Below are 25,116 nucleotides of genomic sequence, written 5' to 3'. Positions count from 1 at the left end.
TCCTCTCCTCTCCTGTCCTCTCCTCTCCTGTCCTCTCCTCTCCTCTCCTCCCCTCCCCTCCTCCCCTCCCCTCTCCTGTCCCCTGTCCTGTCCTGTCCTGTCCTCTTTCCTCCCCTACCTGGTTGACACACATCAGGGCTCTCTGGGTTTGGGGTTTTCAGGGTTCCTCCACCTGTTTCTCCTTGTCTTCCTCTCTAACATCCAAGCTTTTCCTTCCCTCTTCTGTTTCCAGACCATTCCTGCATTAGGTCCTTGGCCCTCATGCCTGCTGGCCTTGGGAGTCTGATTGGTTATTCATTCCTGCTCTTTTGTGAAGAGGGGGTTGATTTGGGACTTTGGGGTACACAGAGGTGGGGGGGCTCCCCCATCTGTCCACCTAGCATCCGATGAGGCCTCATCTCCTGCACGGACTCTCTGGGGTCTCTGTCACCCTCTTCTGTGTGGTACTCCTCACGGTGAGACACAGGACTCCAGGGCTCAGGGGGCCAGGACCTGGGGAGAACAGTACCAGGCCAGGGGCCCTGGCACTTACAGAGGTCTACATTGCTGTCAAGACAACTCAGAGCTTCCACGGGTCCCGACTGCAGCTGCTGCTGGACACTTGGATCTCAAGGGCAAGGAAGCAGGTGACTTGAGGGGGCTGGAGAGGCTTGGGGCAGATCTGCCAGGGGCCTCAGGATCTCTCCTAAGCTAGATCTCTGTGCCTGAGGGGCAGCCTGATGGGGCTGACATGGGCGGGGGCTACAGAGAGACAGAAACCCTGTAACAGGAATTAGAGCCATCCCAAAGTGAAATGGACTGCCCTTTGAGAGAGCAGCTCTCCTCTCCCTGGAGACCTTCCAGGAGAGGCTGGAGAAGTGCTTGTTGGGGAAGGGCAGCCTGGAACAGTCTTGGCTTGGGAATAAGAGGATCTGACTTCAAATCCCTCTTCTGATGCTGCCTGGGTGACCTTGGCCATGTCACTTCCCCAAGCATTGACTTTTCTCATCCAGAGTAGCCCGAGGTCCCTTCCAACTTGGGATCTGTGGTCCTCTGAGATTCTGTGATTTTCTGGGCAAAGCTATCTCTGCCAGGGACCATCCCAGGCAAAGATTCTCCTCTCCCAGTGCCTGGCACTGAGTGACCGAGAGGTTGGGGGGGAAAGAGAGTGAGGCCCTGAAGGGGTTTCTACTTATCACACGGTCATACATCAAGGAGGGGCAGAATCCCAGAATCTCCAAGCTGGGAGAAGTCTGGGGAGAGGTCCTCCTGACCAGCCTCCATGTTATCCCTTATGAATTGTTCCTTCAGCCTCTGTTTGGACACCTTGAGCAATGGGGGAGGGGGCATCCACAGCCCTCCTGAGATGACTATCCCATACCTGGATGGCTCTAATTGTCTTGGCCAAACCCATGACAGGAATCTATTCTGGAAGTCAATTGATATTTGTCCTTTAGAGGTCAATGACTCAGTGTCAGTAGGGAGACTGCTATCAATAGTTCCACATTCAGATATGATGGCTCAGCAAAGTAGGATAATTTGAGGTGGTGTTGCTGAGGAAAGCTTCCAGAAATCAAGAAGTGTTGCTCTCCCTTGAGGGTCATAGGACCACAGATCTAGAGCCAGAAGGGACCTCAGAGGCTAGCTAGTTCAAAACTCTCATTTTTACAGATGGGGAAACCTAGGCACGGGGATTTGCTCAAAGTCACACAAATTGAAGAATGCTCAGAAGACATGTTTAGCCTGGAAGCAGCGGAATGCTGGGGAAAGATCGCTGGTTCTGACCTCAAAGATCCTGGGTTCAAATTTAGCCTCTGATACTTCCACTGTATGGCCTTGGGCCAGTCACAGCCGCTCTGGGTCTCAGCTGCCTCTCTAGCTACAGGAGGTCGTTTGAGAGAGGGTCTGGAAGGTTCCTTCCAATCTCAATCTCTGATTCTGTGAAGCCACTTCCCCTCCCCTGGTGTCAGCTTCATCATGTATGAAAATAATCAAAAGCTAATATTTATATAGCAATGTATATTATAGATGAGAAAGTTAAGGTTGATATAGTTTAAGTGACATAATAATTATAGCTAGCCTTTGCATAACGCTTTAAGGATTGCAAAGTGTTTTACAAATATCGTCTCATTTGAACCTCACAGCAATCTTGGGAGGTAGGTGGACAGGTGCTATTTTATCCCCATTTTATAGTTGAGGAAACTCAGGCAAAAGGAGGTTAAGTGACTTGCCCAGGGTCACACAGCTGCTATGTGTCTGAGGTCAGACTTGAACTCAGGTATTCTTGACTACAAACTGAAGAGTTTGAACTGCTGGCCTCTGAGATTGCCCCTTGTGATTGAAGGAACCTTTCTCTTTGTCTCTCTCCCTATGTCTGGCAGCTGCGGGGCAGGGGGATGGTTTCTGACTTCTCATGGGCTTGGAGCTATCTCTTTTTAGGGGTCTACCCCATCAATGACTTCTCCCGTCCCTGCAGCCTTGGCCCTCTCCTTCTTGTCTCTTTGTTCCCACCAAACTGCCTTTTCTTTATTCTGTCCTTTTTTCCCCCTGTTTGGTTCTTGGTGCTTTTTTTTCTCTCTGATTAGGTTTTTCTCCGTGTCACTTTTCTTCTGTCTCTATCTTTCCCTTTCTCCCTTCTTCTCTTTCTCTTCCTCCCTCTCCCTTTTTTCTCTCCCTTCTCTTTTTACTCTCTCCCTATTTTTACCGCCCTCCCCATCTCTCTCTCTCTCTCTCTCTCTCTCTCTCTCTCTCTCTCTCTCTCTCTCTCTCTCTCTTTCTCCTTTCTGTCTCCTCTCTCTCCCTTCCGGCCCTCTTCCCCCTCTCTGTTGACCTGTCTCTTGCTCTGGGACCATCCCTGCCTTCCCCTATTTCTCGGGTCCCATAGCATAATAATCCTGTGAATAATTCAACAATGCTTTCTGATACTAGTAATAACCAACCCTCACTCAAATGCTTTTAGATCAAGAGGGAGCTGGATAAAGGGGACAGAGGACAGGGCCTGGAATCAGGAGAATGGGCTCAAACCCTGCTTCTGAAATGTCCCAGTTGTGTGAACGTGGGCCAAACACATAAGAGCTCCCTGCCTCAGTTTCCTCTCTGTGCCAATGGCTCTAGACAAGCCCTCTGGGGTTATCTCTTGTTCCCACAGTATTCTGCTGCACACAGTCTCATCCCATCTTTGTTGGTGGCTGCCTTCCTCTGGGCCTCTATTGTTCTCTGCAGGTCTCCATCTCTGGTTATCCCAGGTGGTCCTAACCACCTCTCTAGCCCTGTGTGACTGTCTCCATCTCTCTGTGGCCCATTCTGTTTGTCTTCCTGACCCTGTTTATATGCCTTTCATGCTGGTGCCCGCTCTCAGGGGCTGGGGCTCACATCACATTGCTTTTGCTTGGTAAGGTCCGGCTTATTTCCTCTTCTTCAGGGCCCTAGCTCTTCCGGAGGCCCAGAATGGGTCAGACTTCCCCCACTGCCACCCCTGACCTTTCACCCCTGCATTCCCCCCCTTGCCTACCCAGCTGGCCTCAAGGCCTCAGACAGCTTCCTGTAGGAATAGGCTGGGCTCCAATGCTAAGGCTGGCTCACAGCTGGGGGGGGGGCAGGCAGGAAGGATCCAGGGGTTCTTCCTAACTCTCTGACCATCCTGCTTCCTTGGGACCCCAACTCCTCTTCTCCCCTTCCCTCCCCTGGAAGTGCTGGAGTGGGGGTTAGGGAGAGCTCTGGAGGAAAATGGGTCCTCCCCCCATTCCTTCCCCCTGCCCCTCCTAGTAATTCCGGATGGTGGCCCAGGGTGGACCAGAGGGAGGCATGCTGTCACCTCCGGTGTGAGTTTCCTGTGGGGGCTGTTTCCACAGGACGACTGTAGGCAGACACTCTATTGTACTGAAAGGGGTGGGATCAGGAGGTGTCTGGCATTCATGGACTGTGTGTATAATGGCAAAAGGACAGTGAAGAAACTACTAGATTGGGGTCCAGAGGAGCCGGGCTTGAATTTGGCTTCTGATAGGACCTGACCTCAGGTCACCTGATCTTTCTAGGCCTCAGTTTCCTTCTCTGTAAAAAGGGCATTGGACTACATGACCCCTGAGACACTTCTTCATCTAAAGCCTTTGATTCTAAGCATGTGCTTAGATGGATGAGGGGTCAGAGGAAGAGGCTTGCTAAGGAAGGGGCTGGAAAGACAATCCTCCTCACTCATTTTACAGATGAGGAAACTGAGGCCCAAGGCTATCAAGGGGGTTTCCCAAGCCACACAGGTCACAGGGTGGACCCTCCAAGGGCTTCTAGTCCACCCTCACAGAGGTTTTGTGAGAGGGGGGATTTGAACTCAGGTCCTCTAGTTCCAGCATTAGGCTCCTTCCACTACAACTAGCACTGAGTAATGCATGCAAAATGCTTTGCACCCTTGGAGAAGTGTCAACTATTCTGACCCGGCTCGAGGCGCTTTTGAGGTTCCCTCAGACCCTAAGTCTTGAGTGTCTGTGATCTTTGGGGGTGCTAAGCACCTGACAAGTCAATCCATCAATCCTGGGGTCTCCTCCCGCGCAGCCTTCTGCATCCGGCCTGTGTGAGCATCTGGCCCCGTCTATCCCCGGCAGCCTTCCTTGGGCAGGGCTGGGAGGAGGGGGAGGGGGGACGCTGGGGTTAACTCCTCTAGGCTGGTCCTCCCCCGACCCCGCTCTAGGGTGTTAAGTGGGCAGAGCGGCAGGTGGGGCCATTGTGCGGCAGCTCGGGGCGGGGGCCGCTCCATTGTGGCCAAAGGAGCGGGGTGCTTCCCATCCCTGGTTATTTGGCCTGACGATCCCGGCCCCCTCCCTTTCCCTTCTGGAGGGAATGGAGCTGGGCGGGGGCAGCCCCGGTGGGCGGGGAGCCCCACGAGCCCTTTCTTCTGAACAGATTGCCTCTTTTCAATCTATTGAATCCCGGCTGGCAGCTTTCCGGCAGCCGTTGGGCATTTTTACAAAGTCTTGTCTGGCCCAGCCCCTCCTCACCCGGGGACAAGGAGAGCTCCCAAAGATCACGGAAGGGAGGGGCTTCACGGGACCCCAGAGGGCATCGAGCCGCTCAGAAGCTGCTCTGAGTTAGTCTGCAGAAAGCTTTCCTTGCGAATGCCCTTGGGAGCGTGTGTGTGGGCTCACTAGGGTCAGGGGCAGTGTCGGAACTAGGATCCCTTCCCAGGCACTATCACCGGTCGATTTAGAGGCCCCTTTCTCATTTTACAAATGGGGAAACTAAGGCCTAGAAAGATTAGCCTGGCCCCTGGTCACAGAGCCAGGATTCCAGTTCTCTTACTCCATACCCAACTCTTTCTATTGGTTTATAGATTTAAAGTGAAAAGGTGTGTGTGTGTGTGTGTGTGTGTGTGTGTGTGTGTGTGTGTGTGTGTGTGTGTGTATGTGTGTGTGTGTGTGTGTGTGTGATGTAATCTAAGGTCCTTATTATACAAATCTTTCTATCCAGAAAGATAGAAGGCTTTGCTGCCCAGGGTGGCCCCTACAAGAAGCATCAGAAATAGGACTGGAACCCAGGTCCAATGGCTGTCACCCAAAGCTTCCCTTCCTGATTCAGCCCTATAGGGGGTGAAAGCTGGCAGGGCAGCCCCTGTGCCCCCGTCTGAGCATTAGGCAGGCTTCAGGGTTTAGGATGATGGGAGTTAGATCTGGAAGGGAAAAAAGGCTAATCCCATTTCCAGAAGATAGACCTTCAAATACTTGAACACGACTAGCTACCTCTCCATGGAATGAGATAACATATGTAAAGTGTTTTGTGAGCCTTAAAGTCTTTCATAAATGGGAGCGATTATGGTTAAGTGTATGATTCTGTGATCCTGCACCCTGGGGGAAGATGAGGCATGGTGGGGATGAGCTGCTGTTCCAAGGGTTACAGAGACCCTCCAGAAAGGCTAGAACAAAGGACTGAGGTTTGGGACATGCCTTTCTTTGTGTGGTAGTGGGGAGGGGGCTGAGGAAGAGTGGTGTGTGTGTGTGTGTGTGTGTGTGTGTGTGTGTGTGTGTGTGTGTGCGCGCGCGCGCGTGCATGAAACTGGAGCCAAATCCATTTCCCAGGGGGCCAGACTTACACAGAATGAATTAACTAGGAAATCAGCAGGGAGGATGAGAAATGGGGCAGGGGGATCAAATGCAAAGCTGTGGAAGAGAAAAAAAGGAGAGGAGACAATCCTTCTGGAAAGCTGACTGCTGAGACGCCCCCCCCCCCAGGCACCCACACCCCAGCCCAGCTGGATGGCCCTGATGGATGTAGGGAGCTGGGCTTAGGTATCTGTACCTGTGTATCAGGGGATGCCTGTGATGCTGAGAAAGCTGTTACAGTAAAGGGTGTGTCTGTGTGGGAGACTGGACACAATGTGTGTGTGTGTGTGTGTGTGTGTGTGTGTGTGTGACAGAGAGACGGGGGAACAGAGGAGAGAGAGACAGAGAGGGAGAGAGAGACACGCAAAGACACAGAGAGGGAGATGGAGAGAGACAGAGACAAAGAGACAGAGAGAGGGAGGGAGCGGGGGGAGAGGAGAAAGGGGGTGATGGAGGGAGATAGAGACAGACACGGAGACACACAGAGAGACAGAGAGAAAGGGAAGGAGGGAGAGAGAAGAGAGGGGCAAGGGAGGGAGGGAGGGAGAGAGACAGGGAGAGAGATGGGGGACAGGGGGAATAGGACTTCTCTCTGTAAGGGTAGCAGGGCATTGTAGGTTACAGACAACTATGAAGACCTGGGTTCAAGTCCTGCTCGGATCCATATGAAATATGGGTAGTACATAATACCCACACGTGATAACAGCACTCTTATGATGCTTCAAGTTTTCAAAGCACTTTATAGATAACATCTCATTTGATCCTCACAAGTCTGGTAGTGAGGTGCTGTTATTACCCCCATGTTACAGATGAGGAAACTGAGGCAAAGAGGGTTAAGTGACTTGCCCAGGGTCACACAGCTAGAAAGCGCCTGAGGAAGGATTTGAGCTCAGATCAGCTGGACTTCCAGTCCAGCTCTCTGGGCTGTGTAACTCTGGGCCAAGGCACAACATCTCTGTGCTAGATGGCTCTCTGAATCCATCAGCTGCAAATGCGATGCTAGCACTCATTGGCAGGGAGTTTGCTCACCTGGGCATTCTCTACACCAAGGAAATCACAGGTCCTGTTCCTGTTTTTCTGTAAAGTTTGAGTGTGTTAATATAAATAGCAGTTGTCTGAAGCAGCTAGGTGGTATGGGGGTAGGATGCTGGGTCTGGTGTCAGGAAGACCTGAGTTCGAATCCAGTCCTGGATGCTATGTGACCCTGGGGAGGTCGTTTGCCTGTTTTCTGCCTCGGTTTTCTCAACTGAAAATGGGAATCATACAATTCTAAAGGACTTATGCTGAAAAATGCTCTTTACCTCCAGAGAAAGGCCTGATGGAGTCTGAATGCAGACTGAAGCTAACTATTTTCACTTTATTTATTATTTTTTGGGTGTTTTCCCATTTTGGTCTGTTTCTTCTTTCACAACATGACTAATATGGAAATACGTCTTATATGATTACACATATATAACCTATATCAAATTGCTTATTGTCTGAGGGGTGAGGTGAGGGAAAGGGGGAGAAAATTTGAAACTCAAAATTAAAAAAAATTAATGTTAAAATTTGTCTTTACACGTAATTGGAAAAAATTGAAAAGAAAATGAGGATCATAACAGCCCCTACTTCCCAGAGCTATCGAGAGGATCACATGAGATTATATCTGCAACCCTCCAGTGCCTGGCATGCAGTAGGCACTATATGCTCACCCCCTTTCCTCCTTCTGTCTTTGTGTAAAAGTTCTTAATTGCATTAATTCATTCCTTCAGGGCAGTTGGAGTTAAGTGACTTGCCCAAGGTTACACAGCTACTTTTTTTTGTTAAGTATCTGAGGCTGGACTTGAACTCAGGTCCTCCTGATTCCAAGGCCGGTGCTCTCTTCACTGTGCCACCTAGCTGACCCAAAGTCACAACTTAGTTGTATTTAGCTAGAGAGACCACTATTAGTCTGTAACGGTCAGCCTAATACCATCTGCTCACCTGGTGAAGGGTCTGTGACTAGTACCCAGTAACCCCTTGTTTCTTTCTGTTATTCCCCTGTAGACCTACATCTTCAGCGATGGAGAGGACCAGGCCCTCCGGGAGAGACTAGGTAACAGGTCCCCTTCCCTTCTCAGGACTGGGACACTCTTACTATGGGACTGAGAGGTATCATGGAGTTTATCTAATCCAATGATGAAGGAGACCTACATGACTTTGCCCACATCATGTAGGTAATAAGTAGCGGAGTCGGAATTGGAACCCAGGTCCTCTGACTTTGGATATACTGATGGCTTCTTCCTCTATGCTCTGTTGCCTTCTCGCCCTGGGGTCCCTGAGATGGATATGTGGAAATTCTTGACATGATCTAAGACACATGGGGAAGAGCAGGAGGTGGGATGGGAGTGTCTTCTTTCCTCCCTTGCCTCAGTTTCCTCAACTGTAAAATGGGATATAATAACACCTACTTCCCTGAGTTGTGAAGCTCAAAAGAAATATTAATTTAGAGCCCTGAGTGCCATGATTGGCACATAGTAAGTGCTGTATAAATGCTCATCCTTTTCCCTTTCCCTTGTCCCTGTGTAAAAGGACATAGATTTATCTAGAGAAAAGTCCAGGATGTGTCTTTAATGGTCATAAGTGAGAAGATGTCCCCTGGGAAATCTCATTTTCTCCCCAAAGTTAGTCATTAGCTTTGCCCTGGGACTGTTTTGAGGCATGAGCATCCCCTGAGGGAAAGAGGAAGATTCTCCTTTGGTAGGGGAATTTCCCTCCAACACAGTACGGGGCTGACTTCTCTGAGGGACATTTGTGAGTGGGAGGGATGCTGACCTAGAGAGCAGAGGGAGAGTGGGGGGGAGGCAGCAGGGGTGGGGTGTTAAGACAAAAACATCAGTCAGAAGATCTAGACGTGAGTCTCAACTCTGTTACCTAATAAGATAAGGATCTTGGGAAAGTCAGTTTCTAAGCCTTGGTTCCCCTGATGTGTAAAAGGAGAGAATTGCACTAGATAATTTCTAATGCCCCTCCCAGCCCTGACATCCCCTGTTCTAAAGTCTCTCCCAGCCCTGACATCCCCTGTTCTAAAGTCTCTCCCAGCCCTGACATCCCCTGTTCTAAAGTCTCTCCCAGACCTGACATCCCTGTTCTAAGGCCCCTCCCCAGCTCTGACATCCCCTGTTCGAAGGCTCCTCCCAACTCTGCCATTCCAGCTCTGATGTCCCTCTCTAAGGCTCCTCTCAGCCCTAACATTTCATGTTCTAAAGATCACCCAGTTCTGATGTTACATGTTCTGTGGTCCTACTAGTTCTGACATCCCCTGTTCTAAAGTCTCTTCCTTAAAAGACTGGCCTTGGAGTCAAGAAGACCTAGGTTCAAAAACTGTCTGAGCAAAGACAAGTCACTTCACCTCCTGGAATCCCATCAAATTAGAAGTTGTTGAGCTCCACAGGTGGAGGAAGTTTCCCCACCAGGAGTTCCCCACACTGATGAATTCATGGCTCCCAGGCCCAGAATAAGTTGCCTCCCCATTCTGCCTTTCTGTGAGTCAGAATAATATTCCACTTCCTGATCAGAGGAATGAATCCCATTCTCTTAGCTCCTGACCCCTAAATTTCAAGACTGTTGAAACACAGACCTGGCAAGAAGGAAGGGAGCAAAGGAATGGAGAGCCCCCATTTCACCGATTCTCCTGTCTTCTCTCCAGGGTCTCACCTAGTGGTCACAAACTGTTCTGCTGAGCACAGCCACCCAGCCTTGTCCTGCAAGATGGCGGCAGAGTTTGATGCCTTCCTGGCCAGTGGGCTAAGGTCAGTGGGTTTGGGTGGTATCTGGCAGGGCCATGCACCAAGTGAGGTGGGTATGGTCATGGACCCTAGCTAAGGACCCTGGGCATTCTTAGAAGATGTTGGTTTTAGCTGTGGCTGAATGGTTTTAGCTTCCATCAGAAGAATGGGAACTTCTTGAGATCAGGGATCCTATATATCTTTCACTCTTGTCTCTTACCTAGCATGAGCACGTGGCTGGACACATGGTAGATAGCTTACTGACTACCAATCAACAAGCATTTATTAGATCCCTACTGTGTACCAGACATGGAGCTACTAAGACAAAGAATGAAACAGACCCTGCCCTCAAGAAGCTTGCATTTTATTAGGGGAGAAAACTTGTAAATAAATAAACACATTATGTGAATGAGATGTGAACATAATACATTTGATGGGGAGACTGAAGACATGAGCTTTTGGGAGGGGATTAAGAGAGGCTTCTCCTTGAAGGAGAAGATGGTGCTGGACCAGTTTTGAGAGACCCAAGGGCTTCTGGGAAGTAGAGGTAAGCTGGGAGTACAGAGAGATCTCGGTGAATTGGTCTTTGGTGCTCCCCCTCCTTAGTCTGCAAGCCATTCTCCATCTGCCTTCATGTCACCCCCGCCCCCCCATGACACAGGTCACCTTTTTCTTGGTGTTATATTTCTTTGTTGGACACTCAGATAATTGGATTGTAGATTTAGAGCAGGAAGGGACATCAGAGGCCATCAGATCCAACCCTCTCTTTTTAATAAGTTAAATTTTATTTTTTTCAATGAACAAAGATTTATTGTCCCTCTACCTTCCCTTTCCTGAAAAAAAGGAAAAAAGAAAAAAAAAACAAAACCTTTGTGATAAATATTCCTAGTCAAGCAGAACGAAGTCTCACATTGTTTTTGTTGTTCAGTTGTGTTTGACTCTTTGTGACTCTATTTGGATTTTTGGCAGAAACATTGGAGTGGTTTTGCCATTTCTTGCTCCAGTTAATTTTATAGACGAGGAAACTGGGGAAAATAGGGTGAAGTGACTTGTTCTGGGTCACACAGCTAGTAAGCATCTGAGGCTGGGCTTGAACTCAGGAAGATGAATCTTCTTCACCCCAGGGCCTGCACTCAATCCACTGGGTCATCATCTACTTGGCCTCACGTTGCCTTTGCCCCAAAGGCAAGTCTCCTTGAGTATCTGGAGGCATCACCCTTCCTTCAGAAGATAGGTTTCAGGTTTCATTCTTGGTCCTTTGGAATCATAGTTGGCTATTGAGTTGGTCAGAGCTCCTAAGGCTTTCAGAGTCGTTCTTCCTGACAATAAGATTTGTAGGAACTGATGGAAAGTGAAGTGAGCAGAAACAGGAGAACAGTTTATCTAGCAGCAGTAACATTATAAAGACAATCAGCTTTGAAAGACTTAACACCTCTGATTGACATGATGACCAACCACAATTCCCAAGGACTCATGATAAAATATGGTGCCCACCTCCAGATGAAGAATTGATAGATTCAAAGTTCAGACTGAAGCATATATTCTCCTTCCTTCCTTCCTTCCTTCCTTCCTTCCTTTCTCTCTTCCTCATCCTCTTCTTCTCCTTCCTGCCTTCCTTTCTTCCTTCTTCCCTCCCTCCCTCCTTTCCTTCACCCCTCCCTCCTCTTCCTTATCCTCTTCTTCCTCCTCCTCATCTTCTTCCTCATCCTCTTCCTCCTCCTCCTCCTCCTCTTCTTCTTCTTCTTCTTCTTCTTCTTCTTCTTCTTCTTCTTCTTCTTCTTCTTCTTCTTCTTCTTCTTCTTCTTTCTCTCTCTCTCTCTCTCTCTCTCTCTCTCTCTCTCTCTCTCTCTCTCTCTCTCTCTCTCTCATTCCACAGATAATCCAGGAATTTATTTTGCATGACTACACATATTTTTAACAGGTTTGTTTTTTCTTCCCTTCTCAATGGGTGGGGAAGGAAGAGGAGGAAGGGAGATAATTTGGAATTGAAAATAAAATAAAACCAAATTTTAAAAAATGTAGTTCCAACCCCCTCATTTTACAGATGAAGAAATGGAGACTGAGAGTGGTTAAATGACTTGCCCAGGGTCACATAGCTAGTAACTGCCTGAGGCAGGATTTCAACTCCAGTCTTTCAGACTCTAAGCTTTGTACCCTATCCACTGATTAGAAGCTTCTCAAGCTCTGTGGAAGCTATGTCCTTGGATTCTGAGGGGAAGTATATGAATTTTTAGCCCTGGCTTTCTGGGGAAGCAGTTAAGTAGTTCAGTGGATAGAATTCTGGACCTAGTCAGGAAGATTTGAGTTTAAATTCTGCCTCAGACATTTACTAGCTGTATGACCCTGAGCAGGTCACTTAACCACTTTTTGCCTCAGGTTCCTCAACTGTAAAATAGGGATAATAACAGCACCTCCTTCCAAGGGTTGTTGTGAGGATCAAATGAGCTGATAGTTCTAAAAATCACTTAGGACAGTGACTGACACATAGTAGGTGCTTGTAGAATGGATACTAGCTAATTGTTACTTAGACAATTGACCTCCTCTCTGAGCCACACTTCCCTCATCTAGAACTTGTTGGGGTTAGACTAGGTTGCCTGGATGTTTCCTCTCTTCTTGGACATTCCAGCATTCTGTGCTTCTAGTCTTATAAGTAACATGGACACATTAGCAATCCATAGAGAGGGGGAACTCAAGTGAACTGGGGTGGTCAGGGAGGGCTTCTCAGGGGAGGAGGCACCTAAGCTGGGTTGTGAAGGATGAATAGAATTTCTTTTAAAAGGAAGATGGTGTTGGGAAGGGAAGACTCTTCTGTTTCTAATTTCTACCTGTTATTGATTGTTCACAGCTCAGTGTGAATTCATTTAATTAGACGCCTTTCCTCTTGACTGTTGGCTGGGAGCCTCCACACTGAAGGAATGGAATGAATTGGGATGGGAAAGCATTTATGTGGCCCTTACTTTGTGCCAAGCCCCGTGTTAAATGACAGGGCTACAAATCAGAAAGGGAGATAGCCCCTCCTCTCAGAGAGCTTACACTCTAATTAGGAGAAATGACACACTCAGGAAATGGAGATTTGGGAAAGGGAATATTGCTGATTCACTTTTAAAAACAGTACTTTCCTTAAAGCAGCCCTGAGGTATTATTAATGCCACTGCTTCCATTTGGCCTGGGGAAAACTGAGGCAGAGATTTCAGCGACTCTCTTAAGTTCATAGCCAAAAAGTATCAGACACAGAATTCAAACCCAAATCTTCTCATCTCTCTTTCCCACACCACACACCTGGGTGGTTGTAGTCTGGCATACTCACTGGCATACTCAGGATGCCTGCTAGCACATGTTCTTAGATCTGCTTTACTAGGAAAGATAGCTGTTTAAGGGGTCAACAATCTTTTAAAATTACATTCAGTAGTTCAGGGGAAAAGTCAGCACTCTGAACTTCAGAGAAAATACTATCAGAGAAATAAAGACCAACACATAAAAGGAAGCAGCCTGAATCAGCTATACACTTTATATACATCCCTGGATCGAGAGAGCCTTTACATGTGAGCAGTCAGGGAGCTCTGAACATATGGCCACTCAGAATCTGGACCAGGGAGCCACAAGATCCTTCTCATAAGCAAGCCCCCAAAGCAAAATACCAACTCAGAGTATATATACACAGCTCTCGCCAGGAGGCATCACAACTCTCCTGACTCAGTGCCTAATTAGAAATTAGCAAAAGGTGTGAAAGCCTTCCTACAAGCAAGCCTCCCTTAAGCAAGCTTCCCTTAATGGGCTCCATGTGAGACCCATTAATGGACAGGGAAGATTTTATATGCCATTATCATTATACTGCTAGAGCGGATGGGAAGACCTAAATTTTATTCTGCCTCAGATCCTGGCCAAGACACTTACTCCTTGTCTGTAAATTGGAGGGGGCAGGGTTTGGATGTGATACAAAGGAATTTGGGGCACTGCTTGGTGCTAGGCTGTATTTTCTAGGGGACCAGAGAGCAGAATGACAAAGGGCATTAATTCTCAGTGGGTCGGGACATGCAGGACAAACCTCTTCTGCTTTAAACTTATTCTCAGGATTTGCTCTCCCCTTTGGCTTCCTATATGCTGAGATCTTCTAGAATGATCCTCCACTTCCCATCCCTTCTCTGTCTTCTTGGTCAAAAGCCTCAAGTTCATCTCTCTCATCATATTCTAGTTGGATCTCAAAGCCAATCTAATCCTAGCCAATAAACATTTAATAAGCTCCTACTATGCGCTAGTCTACTGGGGATCTTACAATCTAATGTTGGATGACAACACACAAAAGAAAGCAGGAAAGCTGGGAAGAAGAGAGACCAGAAGGTACCTGGCATGAGGACATCTTGTTGAAACCAGGCAAAACAGCAAATGGAATGGAGAGTCCCAAAGTCAAGTTTCTACCTTCTCTATAAATTCTCTATAAAGGAAGGCATTGGGAGGAATTTGATACTCTACCCTCAGAGGGGAGAGGCTTGAGTTCGAAGCTTGATGATGAGATTAGAGGCTAGGACCGTAACCTGGGAGGATTGTCTTGTTCCTGGTGGAGCTGAAATCAGACACAGAAACTGATGTAGGGTGGAGAAACTTCTTCAGAAAGTCAGAATGGAGAATGCTCACCCAGGAGTCCCAGAACCCAGAACCAAAGGGATGCTAGCTAGCCTTCATCTGAAAAGAAAGTCTCTCTAAGATACCATCAAACCTCTTCTTGAAAGCAGAGCCCACAGCCTTTGGGAGAAGGCCAGTCTCCCACACCAATGCACACTTAGCACATCTGGGGCTTTTAACCTGCCTTATATGTGTGATCTCTCCCTCTTAGAATGTAAGTTCCTTGAAAGCTGGGACTGTCTCATTGCACACAGAAATGCTAAATACAGGCGTTTCCATTTATGTGCAAGGCCCTTCACTGTCCTGGCTGCCTCCTCTGTGACTCTTCAGTTCATCCATGTCCTACCTAGAATATTGGTGCTGAGGACTTACCATCACCCTCCAGATGTAGGCTGACAGGGGAAGAGGCTGGCGGGATTGGTACCTCTCTAGTCCTTCACACAAAACCTCACTTAGTTCAGATCCAAATCAAATTAGTTTTTTCTTTTCTCTTTCCTCTCCTCTCCTCTTCACTTCCTTTCTTTTTCCCCCCTCTCATTTCCTTTCCTTTCTTTTATTTTCTACCACATCACCCTGCTGACTCATGTGAGGCTTGTGGTCCACTAAATCACTAAGCTCTCTTTCAGACAAATTGCCATCTAGCCAGTTAACACCTTCCCTCAATTCTCAGTTATCATTCCCTCCATCTCATATAAGAGGTTCTATCATTACCTTGGTGCTTTTCCTGTTGAGTTGCTGTGAGACTAAAGGGATGGGGGACTCCAGATTCTTCCCCAGGAGGCTACCTGAGAGATTACTGTATCTGTCTCTTCCCCCAGTTGGTTCTGCCACTTGGATGATGACAATTACCTGAACCCAGAGGCCCTGCTGATGCTCCTGTCCTCCTTCTCACCCACCTGGGATGTGTATGTAGGGAAACCGAGTCTGAACAGGCCCATCAAGGCTTCAGAGCCAATGCCCAACAACCAGATGGTTAGTGCTGCCCCTACTGGCTATGTTGGCTGGGAGTTCTCAGGGGAGGGGAGAGGGAGGAGAGGGAGACAAAGACAACTTTGAATGGGGACTTTGTGACCATAAGCATTGTATGGTAGAATAAGCAATGTCTCTGGAATCAGAGGACCTGAGTTCGAATGTTGCTTCTGGTCTATGTCGCCTTGTGACTTTGGGCAAGTCACTTAACCTCTGTGTTTCTTATCCGTAGACTGAAGAGGTTGACTGGATCTCCTCTGAGCTCCATTCCAGCTCATGGATCCCTCATTTTACACACGAGGAAAATAAAGCTCATCATTGAGCAATGAATAGAGGGATAGATTTAGAGTCAGGGAATTGGGTTCAAATCTTGCCTCAGACATTTATTTTTTTCATGGCCCTGGGGGAAGTTCCTTTCCAGGGCAGCTGGTAGCACAATGGATAGGATGCTGGACCTGGAGTCAGGAAGTCCTGAGTTCAGATCTGGCCCCAGATACTTACTAGCTGTGTGACCTTAGGCAAGTCACTTATCCTCTGTTTGCCTCAGTTTTCTCATCTGTGAAATGGGGATAATAATAATAGCACCTACCTCAAAGAGCTGTTGTGAGGATTAAATGAGATATTTGTAAAATGCTTAGTAAAATATTTGGAATATAGTAGGCACTGTTGTTGTTTTGTTGTTTAATCATGTCCGACTCTTCATGACCCTATTTGGGGTTTTCTTGGCAGAGATACTGGAGTGGTTTTGTCATTCCATTTTCCAGCTCATTTGACAGGAGAGGAAACTGAGGCATGCAGCTAGGAAATGTCTGAGGCTAGATTTGAATTCAAGCCCTCTTGATTTCAGGGCCAACACTATATGCTCTTTGACTCCTAGCTGTCCAGGCGGTGCTACATAAATGCTCCTTCCCTTCCCTTGCCTCAACTAAGCCTTCCCTCCCTGAGCCAAAGTTTCACCTGTAAAAGGTGAGGACTATATCACATGGTTATTGTGAGGATTAAATGAGGCAGTGTGTGTCTGTGTGTGTATGTGTATGTGTGTATTTCTGTGTGTGTGTGTGTCTGTGTGTATGTATGTGTGTGTATGTGTGTATTTCTGTGTGTGTGTCTGTGTGTCTGTGTGTATGTATGTGTGTGTCTGTGTGTATGTCTCTGTGTGTGTTTGTGTGTGTGAAAAGGCTTTGTAAACATCAAAGTGTCGTAAGCATGCAAGCTACTCCTATTATTATCATCTTAGTCTCACCTTTTTTTTTAATGAAGTTCAAATATAAATCATTCTGGGACAAGCTGCTAGCCTGATTTGTTTAATGTTTACTGCAGCCTCGTAGGTAAAGAGCTGATAGAGAAGCCAGGAAGATCTAAGTTTCAGTTTCGTCTCTGATTCATGGTGGTTGTGTAACCCTGGGCAAATCACTTAACCACTGAGTGCTCTAAGACTTTAAAGGCAGAGAAGGTGCCAGCCTGCATTGTTAGAGGGATTTTCCTCACTCGGGAGTTCCCTATATCAATGAAATCACAGGTCCAGTTCCCATCTCTATTGAATGTTTTGTGGATGATGGTAGATAAAATAGTTGACTTTTATGAATGTGTTCAAGTGTTGGGATGTAAGTTCATCCTTTATAGACTCTCTATGGGACATCCTTGGGACAGATCTGAGAGCTCTGCTCCCAGATGCTTAAGATTTCCTCCACTAGGTCTCTATATTTTGAAAGCTTTTCATTCCACATAGGCTGGAGATTATGAGTTTTTGGTGTATGACATCTATTAGAATTATTGCCCTCAAAATTTTATGGATCAATGTTATGTCTTGGCAACTGGGGTCAACAGTTCTGTCTATCATGATGCTCTGGGTTCAGTGTTGTTTATAATTTGAATCCTCAAAGATATTTAGGGGCAGAGAGTATATTTGCTATTGTTATTATCCAAGATCTTACAGCAAGTTAGAGCCAAAATGGAAAACCTAAAAGATGGCAGCAGAAGGAGAAGAGTTTGGTGAATGCAGTGTCAAGAAACCAAGAGAGATCAAGAGTGTCAGATGCTCTGGGCAAGTCATGTGAGGCCAAGGCAGATGAAAAGGGCCATTGGCTTTGTCAGTAAGGAAGTCACCACTGACTCTGGAGGGAGTAGTGACAGTTGATTGGTGGGGATGGAAGCCAGACTGTGAAGATTTGAGGAATGAGTGGGTGGTGAGGAAGTCAATGGAAGCAGCTCGTGTTGACGGCTTTCTAGGATTTTGGCATAGGAAGGGGACGAGAGAATGAAGGAATGACAAAGCATTTATTAAGCAGATGGTGAAGGTCAAGGAAGCTTAAATTTTTTTCTCCCTTTTTTAGTTTGGGGAAGCCCTGAATATATTTATAGGCTTTGGGGAAAGGAGCCAAGAAGGAGAAGAGATTAAAGATGCCTGAGAGGAAGGGATGATTGATGGAGCAAGGGCAAGAAGTGGAATTGGAGCAGGTGATTAGAGAGTCAGAACTGGAAGGAACTTTAGAGATCTTCTAGGCTAACCCTCTCATTTTACAGAACAGGAAACTGAGGCCTGGAGATGTTAAGTAACCTTTCTCAAACCACACAGGTTTGAGATGGCGGGTTGGAGGGTAAACATGGAATCAGTAGCCTTGGCAAAAGGGATGGCCACCTCATCTTAAAACTTGTAGGAAGGAGGAAAGGATGAATGAGAATGTGGAGAGTTTTAAAGACATTGAGGGGAGAGTTAAATCAATTTCTGACTGGATGGCCACAATTTTCTTAGTAAAAAGGTAGGTGAGGTCATCTGTTATGAAGGAATGGGGTCAGTGTATAGTAAGTGTTTGTTGGAGAAGGGAATAGAAGACTGGGAAGAATTATTGTGGGAAGTGTGATGAGGGAATCACCAAGAAATGTCTAAAAGGAAGGCTATATAGCAATGGTGGCCCAGTTGAGAGAAGAGTACATGTTTTGATGGTGTCCTTCCTCATTTGGCCAATCTGGAGTAGGAAGGGTAGATTGTAGACAATGGAGGTTGCCAAGTGATAGGAGTTTCTTGGGTGGAGAAACATTGGAAGCTCAAAGAGGCAAAGGATTCAAGGGTGAAGGGGAGGCTTCTACACACAGTGGCTGTTTAGGAAAGCTGGAGGGGTCAGGAAAGACTTCATTCATGGAGGAGAAGGGACATCATAGAAGCTGAGTTCTCAGAGCTGGAAATGACCTTCATAGGCTCATAGAATGTCTGAGCTGGAAGGAACCTTTGAGATCATCTAGTCCAATCCTGTCATACACAGATGAGGAAACTGAGGCCCAGAGGGGGGCAGTGTTTCAGAGGTGAAATTTGAACCCAAGGCATGTGATACCAGATCCAATTCCACTGTATCATCCTGCCATTTTGGGGAAGACTGGAAGATGAAGCCATTGGGATACTTCTCATTTTGAGCTACACTCCTGCTCTAGTTGGGGGGATTTGAAGGATCTGGCCATTTCCTAGGGCCCAGAGGGACCCCAGCCAACCCCAGTCTTTGCTCTTCTCTCCTTCAGAGGCCAGTACGATTCTGGTTTGCTACAGGTGGAGCTGGCTTCTGTATCAACCGAAAATTGGCCAGGAAGATGGTGCCGTGGGCAAGGTGAGCAGGACCCCCAGGGGATGACTAGTGGGAGTGGCCTGGAGTGCCCAGGTAGATGGAATCTTTGAACACTGGATCTGTGGGGAAGTTTCTTCTGCAGCACGAAGTGTTTGAGAGGGAACTCCCATAGAATCTGGGTTCGAATGCCACTTCTAACATATTATAACTGTGTGATCCTGGGAAAGTCACGTTCTCTAGTTTTCTCATCTGTAAAATGAAAGTATTGGACCAGATGACTTCTAAATTACCTTCTAGGTCTAAATATATGAACCTACCTGTATGACCTTATGTTTAATTTCTCTGGGCCTCAGTTTACTCATCTCAAAAAACAAGCTCTTTCAATTTTTTTTGTAGCTCCAGGGTTTAGCACATGGCCTGACTCATAATAAGCACCTGATAAATGCTTGTTGCCTTGCCTATGATTATAAGACTTCCTACCAATGAATGTTGGGGGTTGTCAGATTGGACCATGGAAGGAAAGGTAGAATAGTACAATGGGGAGTCCTGGACCTGGGATGAGGAAATTCCATACCTCCTATCTGCATGACCTTGGACAAGTCAGAACCTTTCTGGGTCTCAGTGTATTGATGTTGTGAAGATTAAATGATATAAGGGACACCTGATGGGAAGGAGTGGAGGTGACCAGGGAAGGCTTCAAGAAGGAGGTGGGCTTTGAAGGATGGTCATGAGCCAAGCCTAGCTAATTCTGCTTTGGGTCTTGTCCCAAGTGGCTCAGTAAGAGGGTTCTTCTTCTCCCAGTGGTCCCAATTTCCTGAGCACCTCCACTAGGATCCGACTACCTGATGACTGCACTGTGGGTTACATTGTGGAGTGCAAGCTGGGGCGTCGTCTGCTCCCCAGCCCTCTGTTCCACTCCCACCTGGAGAACCTGCGGATTCTTGGGGCTGCCCAGCTTCCAAGTCAGGTGAGTTGGGAGAGAGGGGAGAAATGGGCGTGGTTGGAATGACAGGTGGGCCAAGAACTATTCTTGGGGTGGGGGGGATCAAATCTACCTATTCCTCTGTCTTATTTGGGTGCCTCTTCTACTAACTCACTGTATAACTGAGTAAGTCACTTCTCCTCTGTCAGCCTCAGTTTCTAGTTCTCTAAAAAGAGAGTTCTGGAATAGACATGCTCTAAGGTTCCTCCCAGCTTCAATGTTCTATGTTCTATGTTGAGGTCTTAGAACCTTAGAAGTAGAGCAGAAAGGGGTCTCAGAAACCATAACTCAGAGTCTAATCACTAATTTTTCAAGGAGGAAACTGAGGCACTGAGTCACAAAGGTCGTAAGTTGAGATCTGACCCAGGTCCTCTTTCTAATGAGTTGGTCTGTCCCAACTCTGATATTCCATGTTCTAAGATGGCCCCTTATTTGTGTGGGCATTTCATCTTTCATCCTGAGTAGTTTTTCCTGACGCCTTTCTAGAAGGGCCAGCCACTCAGTATCCAGGGAATCTGTTTCTGATTCTTTTAATGCTCTAGAATATAAGCACCTTGAGGTCAGAGATGATTTCATTCTTTGTGTTTCCACAGCTCCTGGTACACCGGAGGCGCTTAATAAATTTTCATGGGTTTCTTAATTGATATGTAGCTGTTATTTCACCCAGGAGAATATAAGCTCCTTGAGGGCAAGGATCATCTCATTTTTGTCTCTTTAGCCCTCATCCCTGGCTCTTAACATGTGCTGACTGGTGTAGTGAAGCTGTCCATCTTTTGCTTCTCATTTTTACTGTAAAACCAGCTCACCTCAAGTCTATCACACATTTCTTCCACAAAATCTTTTAATTTAGAGAATTATCCCATTACACACCAACTTCTTATTCTTTGGGTCACTTGTCTTGGTGATTTTCCAAAGATCACATCCATGGTTTATGCCCCAAGATCCCATGTTGTCTGGTAAAGAACCTTATTTGTCCCATGCTTGAATCTCCTCAAGGGATGAGTAAAGGAAGAGCATTTACTAAGCACTTTCTTGGTGCCAGGTGCTGTGCTCAAGGCTTGGGATGCAAGCAGAAAGGCAAGACCATGGCTACTCTACAGGGACTAACTCTCAGAGGGAGACAACATGTATAGTAGGTTCCTGCTGCAAATCAGGTGGAAAGACCCTAGAATCCTTAAGGTGCATTGCAAAGGTGCTTAGGGTGCAAAGCAGAGGGAAATGCATCTTCTTTAGTGTCTTTTCTATGGAATAAAATCCTATCAGTTTCCAGTGTTGAACCATGTGACAGCCCTGGGTCTTCAGCAGCTATTGCTATGTGATCAGAGATCTGGAACTGGAAAAGACCTCCTTAGGCATCTGGTCAAAGCCTCTCACTTTTCAGATGAGGAGACTGAGGCCTGGAGAGATTAAGGGAATTGTCCAAGGTTGTACAGATTGTAATCCAGGGAGGTAAGATCTGAACCCGTGGTCTTTGAGCCCAAAGCCATTGTTCTTTCTCTTTATCTCTGATGTTTCTTCCATGTTCCTTCCCTCCCCCAAACCCCTCTATCCAATTCTGTCCACCCAGGTCACTCTCAGTTATGGAGTCTTTGAGAAGAAACTCAATGCCATTTCCCTGGAGGGCCCCTTCTCTCCAGAAGAAGATCCCTCCAGGTGTGTCCTCCTGTGGTAGATCCAGAGGGAATGAGATTGGGGTTGGGGAAGAGATGAGAAGGATAGATGTGGCTAGAGAAGAGGGAACTACGTATGGCTAAGTCTGGGATTGTCGAACTCTCAATGGATTGTGGTCCATTACCTAGCCACCAAGGAGCTAAAGGGTAGGGATTATGTGTTTAGACAGGAGGAATGATGAGAAAAAGAGATTTAAGTCAGAGGACTTCTCCAGCTTGATCAGTAGTTTACAGTGGAGAAAGCTAGAGTAGTAACCAGAATTGAGAGAATGGAAACCTCAGGATCAAAGAGTTGGAAGGGACCTTCAAGGTTATCCTGGGCAGCTCTTAAAATAACAATGACTCCCTCCCCCCTATGCCCTACATACAAGTGGCCATCCCATTTCCACTCAAACACCTTCAGTGACAGAGAACTCAATACCTATCAAGGTAGCCCATTCGATTGTTGGACAGCTCTGATGATTAGAATGTTGTAATGAAACCTGAATTTTCCTCTCTCTACCTTAAATACTGTGGTCTTTATTCTTCCCCTTGGGACCTTTTGGAGGATGATGTGGAGGAAATTTACATGGGTGTGTGTATTGATTTTTGATGCCTATAACATTGTATTTCCACCTATTCCAGGGATGGATAGAAGGCACCATTCCTGTCTCCTCCCTCCCCTCAGTTTCAATAGGAGATGACAGTCCCTTAGTCTGACACCCCTTATCTATAGGAATTTACCTCCTGCTATTCCCGCTCTTCCTGCCCCACCCAGCAGTTCTGATATAGCTCATTCAAGGGAGTGCCTCAGGCATTCATCTAGTAGAGGGAAAAGGGAGGGCCTGGGCTTTGGGCAGTTGGACATCGACTCGGGGAGGAAGGTGGAGGATGGGAGGGAGTCTCATTCTTTTCTTTTGTTGGTTTCTCTTGGCAGGTTCCGATCCCTTCATTGTCTCCTCTATCCTGACACCTCTTGGTGCCCACAACAGGCTACTCAGTGATTCCTGACACCTTCTTCTTGAGACAATGGCCAAAGGAGACTTTTGGTTGTGTCACTTATAGAGGATCCAAGGGTCACCTCCAGCCCAACCTTTCCTTCTGCAGTAGGCTTCACAGGGAAGGAAGAGCAAGGGTATTGCCAATTGGTGGAATGTCTTGGTTTCCTGACCTTCTTCAGGATGAGATCTGGGTTTGGACAGTGGTTATCATCTAAGGCATCTACAGATTTCTCCCATTCATGGGATGCCATCTCTCCCAGGTGACCTAGTAAAGTGTTCAGTAGCTAAAGAAGCTGGGAAGACTGAGTTGGGAGGTGGAAAAGACTTAACTCCATGAAGGATGAGTCAAATAGAAGGTTATGGACAATCCTTTGGGAAAAAGGAGCCAGGAAGTTTCTCTACATTCTTGGGGTGGAAGGTCCTAACTGTCTACAAAAGGCAAAGCAAAACTCCTGGGTGGATCTTGGGGCAGGGTTGTCCTTTGGGCCTCAATTTCCTTATCTGAAAAATGAAGGGATAACATTCGATGGTTTCTAAGGTGTCATTCCATTAGCTCTGACTATATTTTCGGGTCCCTCCCACTTTCTGTGTTCTGAGGGCCCTCCCACTGCTGACATTCCATGTTTTGAGGTCCCTCCTAGCTTTTGTATTCTGTAGCTCCTTCTTTACTGACCCAGACTCTTGCTAAGGCTCTGTTATACTGGGGCCCATCTTAGGGCACTTGTACTGATCCCCCTAAGACTAAGTGACAGAGTTGCTAATTTGCATTAGTAAACAGAGTTTCCTCCTTTGAGAGTTCCTTACACCACTGAAATCACAAGTCTCCCCAAAAATACCTTGCTGCAGGGTCAAAGAGCAGGAGAGTTAATTGGGTAGCATCCTTGCTACTTAAGCCTTTTGACTTGCCCTGGACATCCTTTTCCAGTGATCAGTCTGAGGATTTAGAGCAGGCAAAGGACCTTAGAGATGATATGACTTAAGTCTCCGATTTTGCAGAGGAGAAAACTGAGGCTATAGGGGGAAATTAACTTGCCCAGATCACACAGGTAGAGCATGTCAGCTAAACTTGGAACCCATATCTTCTGACTCCAAATCCAAAGCCCTTTCCACATGAACTTCAACCCCCTCCTAGCTGTGGCATGGCATGATGATTGTAACAAAGTATGTGACCTGGTGGTAAGGGAAGAGGACCCTTTGCTTGACCCCCCCAAAAATGGGAATAGATTTGAATTGGGATGTGAGGGAAACAGGATATTGTATGGTTAAAGCTGAGTTAAGTAACCAGAACTATGGCATAGTAAGGGAGGTCCCTGAGGATAAGGGATCCAGGCACATAGTAGGCACCTGATAAACTGATTAATTGATTAGTGTCTGGGGAGATGCTGGATGGGTTGAGGGGAAGATGAAAACATTCTTATTTTATTGATCGTGTGTTTTCTTTTACATTGCTGGCATTTCCCAATGTGCCTTCTCCTCCCCCACCATGAAATTCTGTAGCATCCTCTCCAATCCAAAAAAGGACAGCTAAGGCAAACAAATCAATACACTGTCCTTGTCTGATGACATATGGTTCATTTTTTACCTGTAGTTCCTGACTTTGGAGGCAAAACAAGCCAATACTTTGATGGTGCCTCATTGCTAGCCTGTAGCTCTACTTCTCAGGGTTTTTATCTATTAACAAGCATTTATTTTTTCTCCCCTCCCCTGTAATTTGAAAGAAAAAAAGAGGAAAAATAAAACCCTTGTAACAAATCTGCCTAGCCAAGCAAACAAATTCCCGTTATTCGCGTCCAAAAATGTGTGTCTCATTGTGTATCTTGTCTGGCAGGAGAAGGACAGCTGGCTTCATTGAGAGTCCTCTGGTGGTGGTGGTGGTGGGGGCATTGTGTTTATCAGAGTTCCTAAGTCTTGCAAAATTGTTCATCATTACAATGTTGTTGTACAAATTGTTTTCCTGGTTTTGATCACTTCACTCTATATAAATTCATACAAATCTTCTCAGGTTTCTTTGAAACCGTTTCCTTCATCATTTCTTACATCATAATAATATTCCATAATAGCCATCTATTATAACTTGTTCAACCTTTCTCCAATGGATGCTTTTCCCCTCTCACATAATGAACCATTACATTGGCAGTGTCTGACTATGCATGTTTCATTTCTCATCTGTAGTTTCTCACCCATGGGTGGGGAACTTGCGTCCTTGAGGTCACGTGAGGTCCTCAAGTGTGATCCTTTGGCTGAAAGCAACCCTGCTCTGAACTCTCTCAAGAGGGGGGATATAATTTCACCCAATGTGAGGAGGGAGATTGGGAGTGGGAGGGAGGGGAATAGACTTCACTGTCAGGGTAAGGAGGGAGATTAGTCTCCCCCCCCAACAGTGTGAACAGCCATGTTAGGAAGAGAAAAGGATTCCATATCCAATTCCCCCCTCACAGGTGGGCAGTGGACACTGGGACCACCCTCATCATTAGTTTTCTTTTGGGGATGGGTAATTTGGTTCCATACAATTCAACAAACATTTATTTAA

At 46.7% G+C, this 25,116-nt stretch overlaps 1 protein-coding gene across 1 annotated transcript; it reads left to right on the top strand.

Annotated features, from left to right (window-relative positions):
• Positions 1-55: 55 nt before the first annotated feature.
• MFNG (MFNG O-fucosylpeptide 3-beta-N-acetylglucosaminyltransferase) lies at positions 56-24,704 on the top strand. Its single transcript, XM_069082091.1, has 8 exons — positions 56-626; positions 8,091-8,139; positions 9,733-9,835; positions 15,250-15,403; positions 18,911-18,996; positions 19,756-19,921; positions 21,504-21,589; positions 22,523-24,704. Exons 1-8 carry the CDS (start codon positions 387-389, stop codon positions 22,587-22,589), a joined length of 951 nt encoding a protein of 316 aa, XP_068938192.1. The 5' UTR covers positions 56-386; the 3' UTR covers positions 22,590-24,704.
• Positions 24,705-25,116: the final 412 nt, after the last annotated feature.

Source organism: Petaurus breviceps, unplaced genomic scaffold (genome assembly GCF_028583685.1).
Source record: "Petaurus breviceps papuanus isolate PSGF00001 unplaced genomic scaffold, PetGlider_PUasm1.0 156, whole genome shotgun sequence".
Classification (NCBI taxonomy): domain Eukaryota; kingdom Metazoa; phylum Chordata; class Mammalia; order Diprotodontia; family Petauridae; genus Petaurus; species Petaurus breviceps.
This window is presented reverse-complemented; position numbering and strand designations above follow the sequence as displayed.

Excerpts from the sequence above, each read along its gene's own strand:
- MFNG (XM_069082091.1), top strand. The coding sequence starts at position 387 with ATGAGGCCTCATCTCCTGCACGGACTCTCTGGGGTCTCTGTCACCCTC. Across the intron at positions 627-8,090 it reads TCTCAAGGGCAAGGAAGCAG|ACCTACATCTTCAGCGATGG; the intron begins GTGACTTGAGGG and ends ATTCCCCTGTAG. Across the intron at positions 15,404-18,910 it reads CAATGCCCAACAACCAGATG|AGGCCAGTACGATTCTGGTT; the intron begins GTTAGTGCTGCC and ends TCTCTCCTTCAG.